Below are 13,318 nucleotides of genomic sequence, written 5' to 3' on the forward strand. Positions count from 1 at the left end.
TCTACAAGGTCTGTGGCCTCAAAAATTGCAAATCTCAACTACAAGAATGTAAAGTGTCCCCCCAACATTTTTTAAATTCCCCCTCTACCTTTCATTATATATAATTATACATTAATTTATCTGCCCCATTACATTAATGCTAGGAAATACATCCAGTGCATGTACTATGTCCATTACTATATACTCTGAGGTACCTCCTAACCCACATTCCACTTTCAAGGAATAAACAGATGTTCCATACACTAGTCCCAATACTAACCCACATTCCACTTTCAAGGAATAAACAGATGTTCCATACACTAGTCCCAATACTAAACCTGTACACTGACATGGGCAGCTCCAGGCTAACCAGAGCTCATGAAGTTTCTTGTCCAGTAACAGCATTGGTAGATAAGGAGTGAGCTATGGTTACTGCTAAAGTAAAAGTGATTGGCAGTGTGGATCTGTAGGAAAGCAGAAAGACTTTGTAAGTTCTGCTTGCAAGAGTTTAGCTCCCCCTCCCCTCTGTTTCTGTGGGGAAATAAAAATTTAATGAAATATCAGGAAGTGTTTGCAGGTGCTTTAAGTTGTATTCAACTTTTGTGTTCACATAACTCATGCCAAGTCCAGAAATATTTTATTTTCAAATATAACTTCTTTCTTGTTTTTTGATTTGCAGTTTAAGCCATGGCACTGAAACAGGTTTCCAGCAACCGGTGCTTTGAGGGCTTCCAGAAGGTCTTTGAGCATGACAGGTGAACACTACAAAAGTAAACTAGATGTTTAGCATGGGGCAGTGAATCCATACTGTTGTTCCTGTAAGTGTTCTCAGACTGGAGGGAGATGGTGTGTTCTCACCAATATCAGTATTTCAGTAAGGAATCCTGTATACTGCTGCTTTGGCTGTGTTCTTTTATTTCTGTGTTAATGTTTAACATGTCTAGTATGCTTAGTACTGCAGATATGAGATGGGAAGCCAGTATTTTCACCCGTGAAAATGAAGCTCCATTACTTTGGGTTGTTCTATTTGAAGCACAGAGAACCACCATGTTTACGAAGTTCCATTCACTCCAGTGGATATTTCAATTCTGTGCACTTTTGAAAAATGCTGTGGGCAGATAGACACAGTAGATAGATTCTTGATTGGTGAAGGTGAACAAAAAATCTTCTATTTCTGATCCAAAATAAAAGTCATTATTTGTGCTTAGATAAGATTTTATTGAAAATTCTAGGCTTTAGTATTAATTGGACAATTAATAAAAAAATCTGTAGATTTAGCAGGTTGAAAACTTACCTTGCTGGGGCATGCTGTGCAGTGTATGTTCTGTAAGTCATGTGGTACAAATCACTTTCCAATTTAATACACAAAGCTCAAGTTAAGTATTGCTGGGGTTCATAATTCGGTTTTCAAACTGCTCCAGTTGAGCAGCACTGGAAAAATGTGGCTTATTTGTAAGTCTCTGTTTTAAGTATGTTCAGAACGAGCTGAAACCAGGACAGAAGGTTAGCTGTTGTCAGTTCAGGAGGCTAAGGCTGACTTTTAAAATTGCTTTTCACTTTGTTTAACTTAGTAGTTATAATTCACTGAACAAATCTCTCTTTGAACAAAATGCATTGATTCAACTTTCTCTTTTTAATGTTAGTGACCTTGTTGATTTAGTAGTGGTGATGACAAGGAATATTTTATTAATACAGTGCAGAGCTAAAATGCAAAATGAAATTTGGAATCTACTTGCCTCCAAAAGCAGAAACCGCCAAGTGTCCTGTGCTGTATTGGCTCTCTGGTAAGTAACATGAATTTTATCTGCTTCAAGTTACCTTTTTCAAGTTACTAAGTTTAAGCTACTGTGCTACAGTTATTGAAAACCTGATGTAGAGGTACTACAGTTGCAGCTCTCGCAGTCTACAAATGATGATCTCCTGGAGCACATGTTTACTTTAAGTGTTTTGTTATAAAGATGGATGTAGCTGGCTTCAGGGGTAGCCTACTGGGTTGTGTTCTAAAATGCTCAGTGTTCAAAATGTTCTCCCTTTTTGTTTGAAAACATACATTCTTTTTGTTCTAAAGCATATATATATTTCAGGTTCTCCTGAAAGGCCTTCTGACTCAGACACCTTCTGCTTCTGTTTGTCTGAGACAGACTGCTTCAGTTAACGGGACTGGGAACAAAGTTTAGCCCATTGGAGCCAGCTAAATTGTCCCTCTTGATTTTCAAAACCTTTTCTGTCAAAAACCTCATAGCAGCCTTCCAGTATCTGAAGGGTGTGTACAGGGATGCCGGAGAGAGATTCTTCATCAGGGACTGTAGTGATAGGATAAGGGGTAACAGGTTCAAACTTAAACAGAGGAGATACAAGTTAAATATAATTAAGTCGTTCTTTACTGTGAGGGTAGTGAGTCACTGGCACAGGTTGCCCAAGGAAGTTGTGGCTGCCCCATCCCTGCCAGTGTTCAAGGCCAGGTTGGACAGGGCTTTGACAGCCTGGTCTAGTGGAAGGTGTCCCTGCCCATGGGAGGGGGGTTGGAACTAAATGAGCTTTAAGGTCCTTTCCAACCCTAACCATTCTATGATTCATTCATTCTGTCATTCATTTTGTGAAAGAGCGTTTTGAAACTGCGATACTGTAAGCAATGTGTAACCAGTGCTGTTTTTATTTCTCTAGGGTTAACTTGTACAGAACAGAATTTTATAACAAAAGCTGGTTTTCAGCAAGCTGCTGCTGAACATGGCCTTATTGTAGTCGCGCCAGACACAAGCCCACGTAAGTTTTAACAAGAGGCATGGTAACAGTTGTTACACTGAAGTACACTGTCTTCATCCCAAAAAGATTGGAGTGCTGCAGTTTACTATGAAGTAGGTTGCCCGTCTGAGTCAGAAAATGACCTCTCCTCTTGTACTGTTTGCTAGGTTATATTGTCTATGGTATTATCTAGGTATATGTCTTTGTCTTAATAATGTGGTAGTGAAGGTCTGACATTTGAAATTCTTTCATTGTCATGGCACAAAAGCTAGAACAAAGGGGCCATTGAGTTCAGCAGGAATGAGGAGAGGGAAGAAAGGGAAAACGAGGCATGTACTATCAGAGACACTAACCTGCACTTTGTGACTTGCTGAGACTTTAAAAAAAATCTGCAGAACTGTGTTGTCACACAAAGATGTAATGTTTACTCTTTATTGTATTTTGTCTTCTAAAGCTGATTGAATACATGCCTTCAGAGGATTCCAATACTTACAGAAGCAAACCAGGAGCCCTTCCCCCCTGCAGTTGCAACAGACTACTGATGAATAGCCTTTTTAAATGATTTATTGTTACCTCTATAAGGCTGAGCTTATGTGTGCTATTGGAAAACTGAAAATGATGGATCTGCAGTTACAGTCTTTTGGGGATTCAGGGTATTATGTTTAATATTTGCTGGATTCAGCTGAAATCTCGTGGAGTAATATGGAAATGAAGTTATGTTCTTTCCCGAAAATAGTTTTCATATGTAGTTTTTGAAGTTCTGTCAGTTCAAAACCCAGAAATACACACTGGATAATTATACTGGGACTTGTGTTTAGTGTTATCTGTGTAGGTTGACTCTCAATGTGCAACTTAACTTGCATAGTTCATTGCTTTATCCATCTTCTTTTAAAACCCTCTTTGCAGCTTCTCTCTTGCCTTTTAGCAGGCAATGATCAGCATTGCTCTGCTATTTAGATGGATTTCAGTATGTGTTTCATGTTATGCACTTAGGTTTTAGCTCAGAGACCCCAAATGTTCTTAAAGCTGTGAGCTGTCTGGAGAAACAAGTGAAGAGCAGTTCAAATGTAATCACAAATTAAGAGACCGGAGCCTATGTAGTGAAAATGCTTATAAGTGCTTTTTAACTGTGTAGTTAGGACTACATAAGAATTATGTTCCAGAAGCTAGGAGATGTATCTGCATGGGATAAATGACTGTGTGAAAGCTTGGAGTACCTGTCATTACAAATCCTCTGTCAGACCTGATAGACTTTGCTTTTCCTTCTTTGTAAGGGTGTGCTTTTCTAGACAGGTGTACTGACCAGTATTCTGCAATTTCCTTTTAAAATTTATTTTTTCAAGGCTACCCTGAAGTTTCTTTTAGCAGAATCAGCATTGCCTTCATTGTCTGCCAGGACTTCCTGAGTTTTTGTCTACCCCCAAAGGACCAAAGATAGACTTCTTTATATCCAGCATGTTGTGTAAGCATCCCCAATCCCTGTGACTGCTGGGCTGTTAAGTTACAAAATCCCTCAGTGTTCAAGGGCACATCACTGGAGCAAACTCAGCTTTGATCCTTGTAAAAATCTGATTTCACACTGTGACAGGGTGGCAGGTATTTCTGCACAAATTGTCAGGGATTGTCAAATTACATGTGGGTTTGCAGTGTAATCTGACAGTAGTGAAAGACCATGTAATTTGTGATAGAAGAAACTAGGGAGATTTTGGAGAAGGGGAGGTCATTATTTCCTGTCACATACGCCTTGAAATACTGCATTCTGTTCTGGAAACCAAGCTGGTAAATCACAGGCTAATCAAAGGGAGAGTAAGAGAGGACTAGATGGGATGTATTGACTTTCAAGGAGACATGTGCAAATCTAGTTTGAAAGTGTAGCCTTGGGAAAGAGGATGCAACCCTGCAGTTAGTCACAGAGGAAATTACTTAAGTTTTATGGGGAAGTTATAGGTGGGAGCAATGAAACAAATTGCAGAAAAGATAGAGTTATATACTTTAAAAATGATAGGAACAGTAAGTGTTATTATGCTGTTGAACCTTAAAAAGGGAGGTGTAACAGACTTTATTTGTAGCACATAAACTGGTCTGGACACACCATTTGGTGATATATGGTTCTGTCCTTCCGGGGGAAAGAAACAGTTTCTGTTTTTCAATTTCTTGTACTTGATAGGATGAGGTCTATTAACTGAAACAAGCTGATACCACCAACTAATAAGTAACAACTTTTGAGTAAGTCCCTGGGTACATTGAACGAAGCTTTACAGAACTAGTTTAGGAGAGATCTGTGTGTTATATTTATCTATTAAGGGATACTGAAACAAGTTGAAAGCTGGGTACATCTGTAGGTAATATAGAAGTAGCATTTTGAAAGTGTTATTGAAATAAAACTTGCAAATACTGTATTAACAAATGAAAACCTGAATTGTCTTTTAGTTGGAGGAGCAGAGTCATGTTGATTGAGAAACTTGGGTCCAGAGTCTCTGATGTTTATGACAGTTTCTCCAATTGAGGACCAGTTGGATGGAGCTTTGAGCAGCCTGGTCTATTGGAAGGTGTCCCTACCCAGGGCAAGGGGATTAGAACTAAATGAGCTTTAAGGTCCTTTCCAACCCAAACCATTCTATGATTCTACGAAAGACAGTAACTACAGAAAGAATTTTCATGGTAGGTGGCTGCAATATTGAGGGAGAAGATGAAAGCTGGGATTTTGGCACCGGTGCTGGTTTTTATGTGGATGCCACTGAAGAGCCTTGGAAAACAAACTATAGGATGTATTCCTACATAAAGGACGAGGTAACTTTGCTGCTGGGGTCTCCTAGTGTTGTTGGGTAAGATAAAGGAGTAATCTCTGCTGCTTCTGAAGCAACCCACTGCGTTTCACTGCACCAGTACTTCAGTTGTATTGCTCATTTAAACTGTTCATACTGTCTTGGAAGGCTGGGTGGTAGTTTTGTTATTGGGTTGTTTGTTTTTCTTTAAGTAGGTATAAAAGGAGATCCTTGAGGTATATATTAGAAAGGTGAGAGTCCGGTTTACGTGGGGTTTGTGTGGTCTGGATTCAGACTAAAGGTGATGGGAATATAGGGAACATATGGGCCATTCTGGTCACTTACAGGAGCACATACATATTTCTGTGACTATTAAAATAAAACTATTAGGAAATTCCCACATCCCGTGTTACAGGGTTATGATAGATTTCTACAGAGATACTTTGAGGTACCTATTGTCAGATTGTTTCAGTTTGATTTTACAGTCCTGTTTTAAGTTTCTTTCAGACCATGATCACAAATGTCAGACTAGAAACAAAGATGTGCCTTTGCTTTCAGTGGCTTTCTGGCACTAAAACATGTTAGTTAGTTGTCTGCTTTTTCCTCTAAACATACTCGAGTTGCTCTAATGTTCTTATTACACTGTTTTTCTTTTACAGCTGCCTAAACTAATAAATGCCAATTTTCCAACTGACCCTGAACGGATGTCTATTTTTGGGCATTCCATGGGAGGACATGGAGCTCTTATTCTTGCTCTGAAGAATCCTGGAAAGTACAAAGTAAGATATAGTGTGGCTTTTATGAGGCTTATACAGGTTTCTAGAGAAGTGGAGAAAAAAATCATAGTACCAACTTGTGTTATACTGTTAAGTGTATAAATAGGTTTAGTTGTGGCAGTCCATTGATACCTATTATTAGAATATGGAAAACACTCTGGAGTGTGAGTATCAGGGAAATTAAGAAAACCCTTCAAATTTCAAAGTTAAGAAAAGGCCACTTTCTTTTGGATGATGCTACAGCTCTTCCAAACCAATTGTTATATTTAAATGTAAACAGGCTCCTTCTAGCTCTGAAGTTGATTTATGCTGCCAGTATTGTCTAGAAGTCTGGTTGTGTGCTGTGCTTTATCTTTTCAAATCTTGTTTTGTTCATTCTGGAGCTTTTATTACCAGCAAATCATTATATCTGTGTTTGATTGGAATTTACTACAGAGTCTGTTAACTCCAACTGTGTAACTGTTAAGCACCCAAACTGTATATGGAATAGTATCTGGAGCATATTCTCCCATTTCCCTCCCCGCCCAGTTCTTTCTCCTCCAAAGATTTGCATGTCAAGTTTCCTAAAGATTGATTTTCAGTATATTCAAGATATCTGAAGTTGTGTTCATCTGTATTCTACTTGAACCTAAATCACACATGCTGGAACTGATTTGCCTTTCCTCACGCTCAGGAGGGTTGAGAGAAAGTTTGTTGCTCTCTTTGGGGATAAGCTTATGTAAAATGCATTTCTGAGGGCAAATTGGGCATTGGTGTCTGGGAGATGAGGGGCTCTACCTATGTGGATCAGTCCTTCCATGGGCTGTCCAGGCCCTGCACTTTGTGGTCAGCTGCTGCAAAAATGGAACTGTGTTTTTGAAAATAGCTTAACATTTGCTCAGTGTCATTGGCTTGGCATTGTAAGAGAGCTAAATGTTAAGATAAAGCTTTATTTTGTCTCACGTTTTAATTTTTGGAGCCAGTAGTTCAGAAATGTCCATTTTCAGTGTTGGCACTTAACTGCCAATTGTATTATCTAGAATGAAACTTTAAATTAAAAATAGCAAAATCCAGGAGAGCTGGCAGTGGCTCAGATGCTTATTGCTGTTTCTTGCAAGACATGAGTAGAAATTTTGATGTCCCATGCACAAATCAAAAGGAATGATGTAGGAACAGGTCTTGGACTTCTGACACCAGCATACGGAGTTGTGATCTGAAATGCGCTTTACTTGATCCCTGATCTTAGAGGTACCTGAATTCATGAGACACTGTTGCGTAGGTAGACTGGCTGAGCAGCACCATGCCTCAGGCTTATTATGCTCTGCCAAAATACACTCTGACCATGCTGACACAGCAGTAGAATTGAGATCCTTTTCTGCTGCTTAAGAGAATTCAAGTCAACACTTCTCAACAAAGAAGAGAATGGGGCATCTAGCTCTGTGTTTTGTAGCTTGGCTGATGTGCAAAAAGGAAAGCAAAACTGTGGTTCTAGAAAGATCAAATAAGAGTTAAGTAGGGTAATGGTTAGGGTACCTAGCCTGGAGTGTTGAGGAAGCCTGGGTTCTGGCAGTGACTTAAACCATTTTCAAAAAGGCTTTTCATTTGCTTCTTAGTTACCTGAAATCACTCTTCTGAACTCCTACAGGGTTTTTTCATATTTTCTTTTTGAATAGTCTGTGTCAGCATTTGCTCCTATCTGCAACCCGATTCAGTGTCAGTGGGGGAAGAAAGCCCTTGGTGGATATCTGGGATCAGACGTAAACAAGTGGGAGGTATGTGTTGCAACCACAGTCCTTTAATAACATGTGAACGATCTAGTAAATATATTGCAGCAGGAGTCTGGAATAAAACTCTAGTGTGCCCCTGAGCTGGTACTGCTGGTTTACTACATGCCTAAGCACAGATAAGCATTGTATGTTTCTGGTGGGTATGAGTTGCTATTGCCTGATGGTGCTTACAACAAATGGAATGAGATAGAAAGCTCTCATCAAATTGACTATATTCCTCCCTTTTTTTATGAAGGGCTTAAAATCTGGGCTAAGAAGAATTATGAACAGTCTGAGACTTTCTGTAATGCATGAAAGCAGTGAGATGTTTTAAAGAGAGTTAGGGTACAGCCTGTCTCTCAAAACCTCACTTCTCAATATATGAAACAGCTGGGTTTTGTAGTAGCCTGAAAAGAGGGACTGCGACAAATTGTGTAGAGACTGATGAATTTCACAGCATCTGCAGGGTCAGTCTGTTGGAGGCAGATAGAAGAGGAGCCCATTGGGTACTTGGAATTTGGTATCCCATGGAACAGGATGAAACCAGATGACATCGGGTGTTAGCTCCGGGGCCTGAATTTTGAAATATAAGTAGTCATATATGAATGGCTATAATAGAAAAGTGTTTGTGTGCATGTCACTGTGTTACGTGGGCAGACCTTCAGTATTTTTCATCTAAGCATAAACATTACACTGCATTGCTGGAATTAAGTTAGAGGGTATCATCATGACCTGGTATCCTGAATTCCTTGTGAATAAACACAAACTGCAGTTTAATCCCTTGTAAATTAGATTAAAATACCTCGTAGAAAGACATCAAGGTCTGATTAAAGCATTACAGGAATGGAAAGCACTAGCAGCTTTCCAAGCAATAGAGTAGTTTGTATATTTAGAAAATGCAGGTTAAACTTGCTTACACTTAACATAATGAATTTATTTGGGGAAAAAAACCAAAAGTTTTCTGGCCCCTTAACTTGCTTTGGAGCTCTTCTGCAAATCCAGTCCAGTAGATCAACAGCAGGCATTGGGAATAGACTTAAGCCTGCCATTGGCACAGATGTACGATCTCTGATCTCTGTATTTCTGCTTCAAATTGCCAGGTAGGTATGTGGAAGGATCATTTCATACCATGGCCACAGTGCTTGGCTGAGTCCAAGCTCCCTTTTCCGTTGCAGTGTCATTTCTGGTTCTGGTGGCATTTTGGAAGCATGGCTCTGATGCCTTGGTGTAGAACTTTGCATTCTGCTGTCTGTTGATGATCTGTCTTGTCCAGTGCCTTAAAACACTTCTTTACCTTTTCAAGGGATTTTTATTTTGAACATGACAAGCACAGGACCCCACAAGAAACGAGTTCCCCATTCACAATTACGTTTTGATGCATGTGTGTTAATAATCTTTAATTTATGCTGTGTGTGGCACTTTTGTTTCTCAGTTGCACAAAGTTTTCTTGGTCAAATTGTCTTGGTAACCTTCAGGTTCAGTGCCTTCTATGAGCATAGTTGTGTTACACCAGTATTTTGATCTTTAGCTGCCAAAATAGTTCCATCAAGGTGCCAAGTTATTTTGGCAGAATCTAGTTTCTGTACAAGCTTATGAATCGGTACTAGATGATATTGGTGGTGTTCTGTATGAATTTAGCCCTGGCCTGGATGTTCTGTTTGGTCAAACTGCTAGCTTGGTAATTACTCAGATTATACTTGGTATGACTTTTCAGTTGTCTAGAATTTTCTCAATTTTTTGCTCTTCAGAAGTGTAATTTGATGTCCTGATCAGTATCACCCAGTACTCTTTATATGCCATCCTTTTCTTGCAGTCAGCAAATTTAATCCAATCTAATGTATGTGTCTGAATGTTGTTTCTTTTGTATTTCTGCAGGCATATGATGCTACACAACTAGTGAAGTCCTATGCAGGCTCTCCCCTGGACATCTTGATTGATCAAGGCAAAGATGACCAGTTCCTATCAGCGGGCCAGTTACTGCCTGATAACTTCATCGGTGCCTGCACAGAGCAGAAAGTCCCAGTAGTCTTTAGACTACAGCAGGCAAGTTGCTTCTCCAGTGCTTGATTGTCAGGTTGTTGGTTTGTGATTTTTGGGTCTGTGTGGCAGGTAGTGAGGGGAGTGTCTCTTAACAGGGCATGCTGTCACTTAACCTGTGAATCTGTCCTACCTGTGCGGAAGTGACATTTTCTGTAATACAAGCTATCCGGAGTGCAGTATCCATCAGGCTCAGCTGCATTTCACCACTAGGTGGGGTCATGATTTTAGTTTGGAGGAGCTGATCCCTCGGAGGTCGCCTGAAGAAGCAGCAGTAGTGATTTTTCATAAGCATCACAGTCACTGTATGATCAAAGTGACAGATGTGCTTTAGCTGGATTCCTCACCTGTACTGTGGGTAGTGTGTTTAGCATACTTTGTGATTTAGTTTGCATGTGTTTGTGTAGGTTGGGAAAGGTGTGGAACTGCTTGAAATCTTAAATTCATGTAAAGAGCCACGTGGAAGGATTTCTCTTTCCTATGGTGTGGTGACCTAGAACAGCACTTGTCTTAGTAAGTGACTGATGACTTCCAGCTGGACACAGAGGATCCTGGTTGTAGAGAGTGAGGGACTGCACCAAAAGAGAAAGTGCTGACAGAGAGGGGTAATTCAGAGGTTTACATGCCACTATAGCATAGTGCTGGAGCTCTAATTCAGGGCTGGGCTGTGTCCTACTTATACCATGTGTTTTATGAGTAGGACAACGTTGGTGAGGGGGGGACTGTTGTCTCAGATTGCACCTTACTCTGCAACTGATGCTGTTATCAGCTCTGATTCACATGCCCAGATTGGGGCAGGTTAGGGTACTTTCTGTTTCTTCAGCTCCCTAGTGTTCTAGATATTTCATCTGCTAGGTATCCTAGGCATTTTCTATATATAATACAGGTATTTTTGAGTTCTTAAAACAGATCAAACCAGGATATACATTAACTTCCCTAGAAGAGAACTTAGCATGATTGCTATATCATGAACTATGTGTATTTGCCAATTTCTTTATTATTGTTTTTTTCTAGGGTTACGATCACAGTTATTTTTTCATTGCTACGTTTATTAAAGACCACATCAAGCACCATGCAAAATACCTCAATGCTTGAACCCTCTGGATGTGAGCATCACCTGACCATTGTGAATCAAGGGATAGAAATGAACTAAACAAAAATCATTTGCTGGAGTAGTGTCTGTAAAATGGAGCTCCTCTGATTGTACTGCTAAGGAAAATAAAAGCCCCACTTAATTTGCTGTGTGTGCTTTAGAGTAAGTATTTTGAATGTTCTTGCATGCTTTGAAAAATCCCCCAACACCATGAAGGTGTGTGCTGCATTCTAGGTCAGAATGGAAATGAGCTGATGAGTTAGTTTCAGGCTATGAATGTAGGTGTGCATTTGGGACGGCAAGATGAATAACAAGTGTCCTTCTTCAGCTAATTAAATACTAGGGTTCACTTCATTGCTTAATGCTGAAGGAAGTCATTTGTGGCACAACCAATGAAGCCACTTAATTAATGTGAAGTGGCTGCTTTATTTTTCCTTGGCCTGTCTAAATGCATACCAAGGACAATGTGTGGTGTAGCATACAGACAACAGCTTGCTGTGCAGTGTGGTTTGCTGGCCAGTATGTTATTAACATCAAATAATGTGAAGAGTATTTCAAGGATGATACTTAAACAAAAGACCTCTTAAAAACCATTTGAAGGAAGCAGGCTGTAGTAAAGGAGGGGTTGTTGTTGTTTTCTCCACTTGTCTTTGATTGTTGCTGAGTGCTGTGTTTCTGGCTTTCTTAGACTAACAGGATTGAAAGGAAACTGATAAATAGATCTGAAGGAAAAAAAGGCAGTTCCTATCTCTAGATGCTCTCTTATTATGGAAAAGAGTGTTCTTATTTGACAAAAGATAACAGGATTTTTGCAGGCCTGACAGTTGTAGGCCTAAACTAGTTCCCAGTGTTAGAATTCTGCCTGCTACCTTGTGTGGGACAAGAACAGTGGAACTAAATGATGTTCCAAACCATTCTAACAAACACAGCTTGTTCCAGTGAGCTGTCAACCTCATGGTCACACAATTACTTGTAAAATCCACTTGCCCATGGTTCAGTTGAACCTTCATCCTTGCTCAAACCCTGACTCCCTCTTGCCAGAGGAAATTCTAGGGTAGCTGTAGGATCGATTGTTTTTGTAAGCAATGCTGAATGCTCGCCTGTTTCCCTGGCCCCTGCTAGGTTGTGTTGCAGGGAGGTTGATGCTGGGAACCTCCATTTCTGTTGCTGGTGACAGGCTTAAATTATGTATTGACTTCTATTGGTCTTGCATCTGCCAATTCCTAAAGCAAGCCTAGAAGGCTGTCTGGTGAGGCACTGGCACATGTTGCCCAGAGAAGCTGTGGCTGCCCCGTCCCTGGCAGTGCTCAAGGCCAGGCTGGATGGGGCTTGGAGCAACCTGGTCTAGTGGAAGGTATCCCTGCCCATGGCAGGGGGTTGGAACTGGATGAATTTTTAGGTCCCTTCCAACCCAAACTAGTCTATGAAGACACAGCTGTGTGCATTGCAAGAGTTCTCTGAAACGTTGAATGCAAGGTTTCCATGCTGTGGATTTACAACAGACACCAACTCCCCCTTTCTAATAAAGCAGGATATTGACAGAAAAAATTTAAGCCACGACTGCTAAATGTTTAGATATTTCCATTCCCACAACAGCAAAATGGGCTCAAAGGCTTGTTTCATGTATGGCAGCTTCTTCTAGTTGTTCCTTCTCCATCTTACAACAAGGCAATGGCTCTGCTGTGGCCAACAGATGTGTTCCTGGGCAGTAGCTTTGGGCCAAGCACTGTGGACAGAGCAGGGCAGCAGCAGTTGGTGAATTCAGCTTGGGGCAGGTGTTTCTAACACTGAACATTTCCATTTGTTATCTGTCAAAGGCACTATTTCTGTTCCTTGTAGCTAAAGGAAATGGCATGGCACTTTTTTCATTTCTTAACAGGAGTCTATGCACCTGTGTGTTATATTAGAGGATATTAAAAAGCCCATTTAACCCTGTAATTTACTGGAAGTGCTTTTAAACTACAATTTTAAAGCTGCTGGGTTAATGGTAGGAAGCAGCTTGCCGTTCATGGTGGGGGGAAAGCCCTCTTGTATACTTGATAAATTTATATGGCATAATTCTAAGTTTCCCAGCATATTGTGGATGGGTGTGGGAAGCTCTGTTATCTGTAGCCTTAATTTACAGTCCAGCAGGAGATCCATTACCAAGTCAGCTTCCCCAAGCACCTGCCCAGCTATAAT

General features: G+C 40.3%; 1 protein-coding gene across 2 annotated transcripts; it reads left to right on the forward strand.

The window, feature by feature from the left end:
• The first annotated feature begins 637 nt into the window (after positions 1-637).
• Positions 638-11,284, forward strand: ESD (esterase D). Of its 2 annotated transcripts, none has more exons than XM_057425632.1 (8): positions 638-734; positions 1,675-1,763; positions 2,644-2,742; positions 5,387-5,511; positions 6,146-6,265; positions 7,915-8,013; positions 9,883-10,050; positions 11,059-11,284. In XM_057425632.1, the coding sequence occupies exons 1-8, from the start codon at positions 667-669 to the stop codon at positions 11,137-11,139; spliced, it is 849 nt and encodes a 282-aa protein (XP_057281615.1). In that variant the 5' UTR covers positions 638-666; the 3' UTR covers positions 11,140-11,284. The 2 variants fall into 2 exon arrangements, with proteins under 2 accessions (XP_057281615.1, XP_057281616.1); XM_057425633.1 differs by having other exon boundaries at positions 678-797.
• Positions 11,285-13,318: the final 2,034 nt, after the last annotated feature.

The sequence above is a fragment of the Pezoporus wallicus genome, unplaced genomic scaffold (assembly GCF_028554395.1).
Source record: "Pezoporus wallicus isolate ANWC-B61680 ecotype Strahan unplaced genomic scaffold, APGP_CSIRO_Pwel_v1 contig_787, whole genome shotgun sequence".
Taxonomy (NCBI): Eukaryota; Metazoa; Chordata; class Aves; order Psittaciformes; family Psittacidae; genus Pezoporus; species Pezoporus wallicus.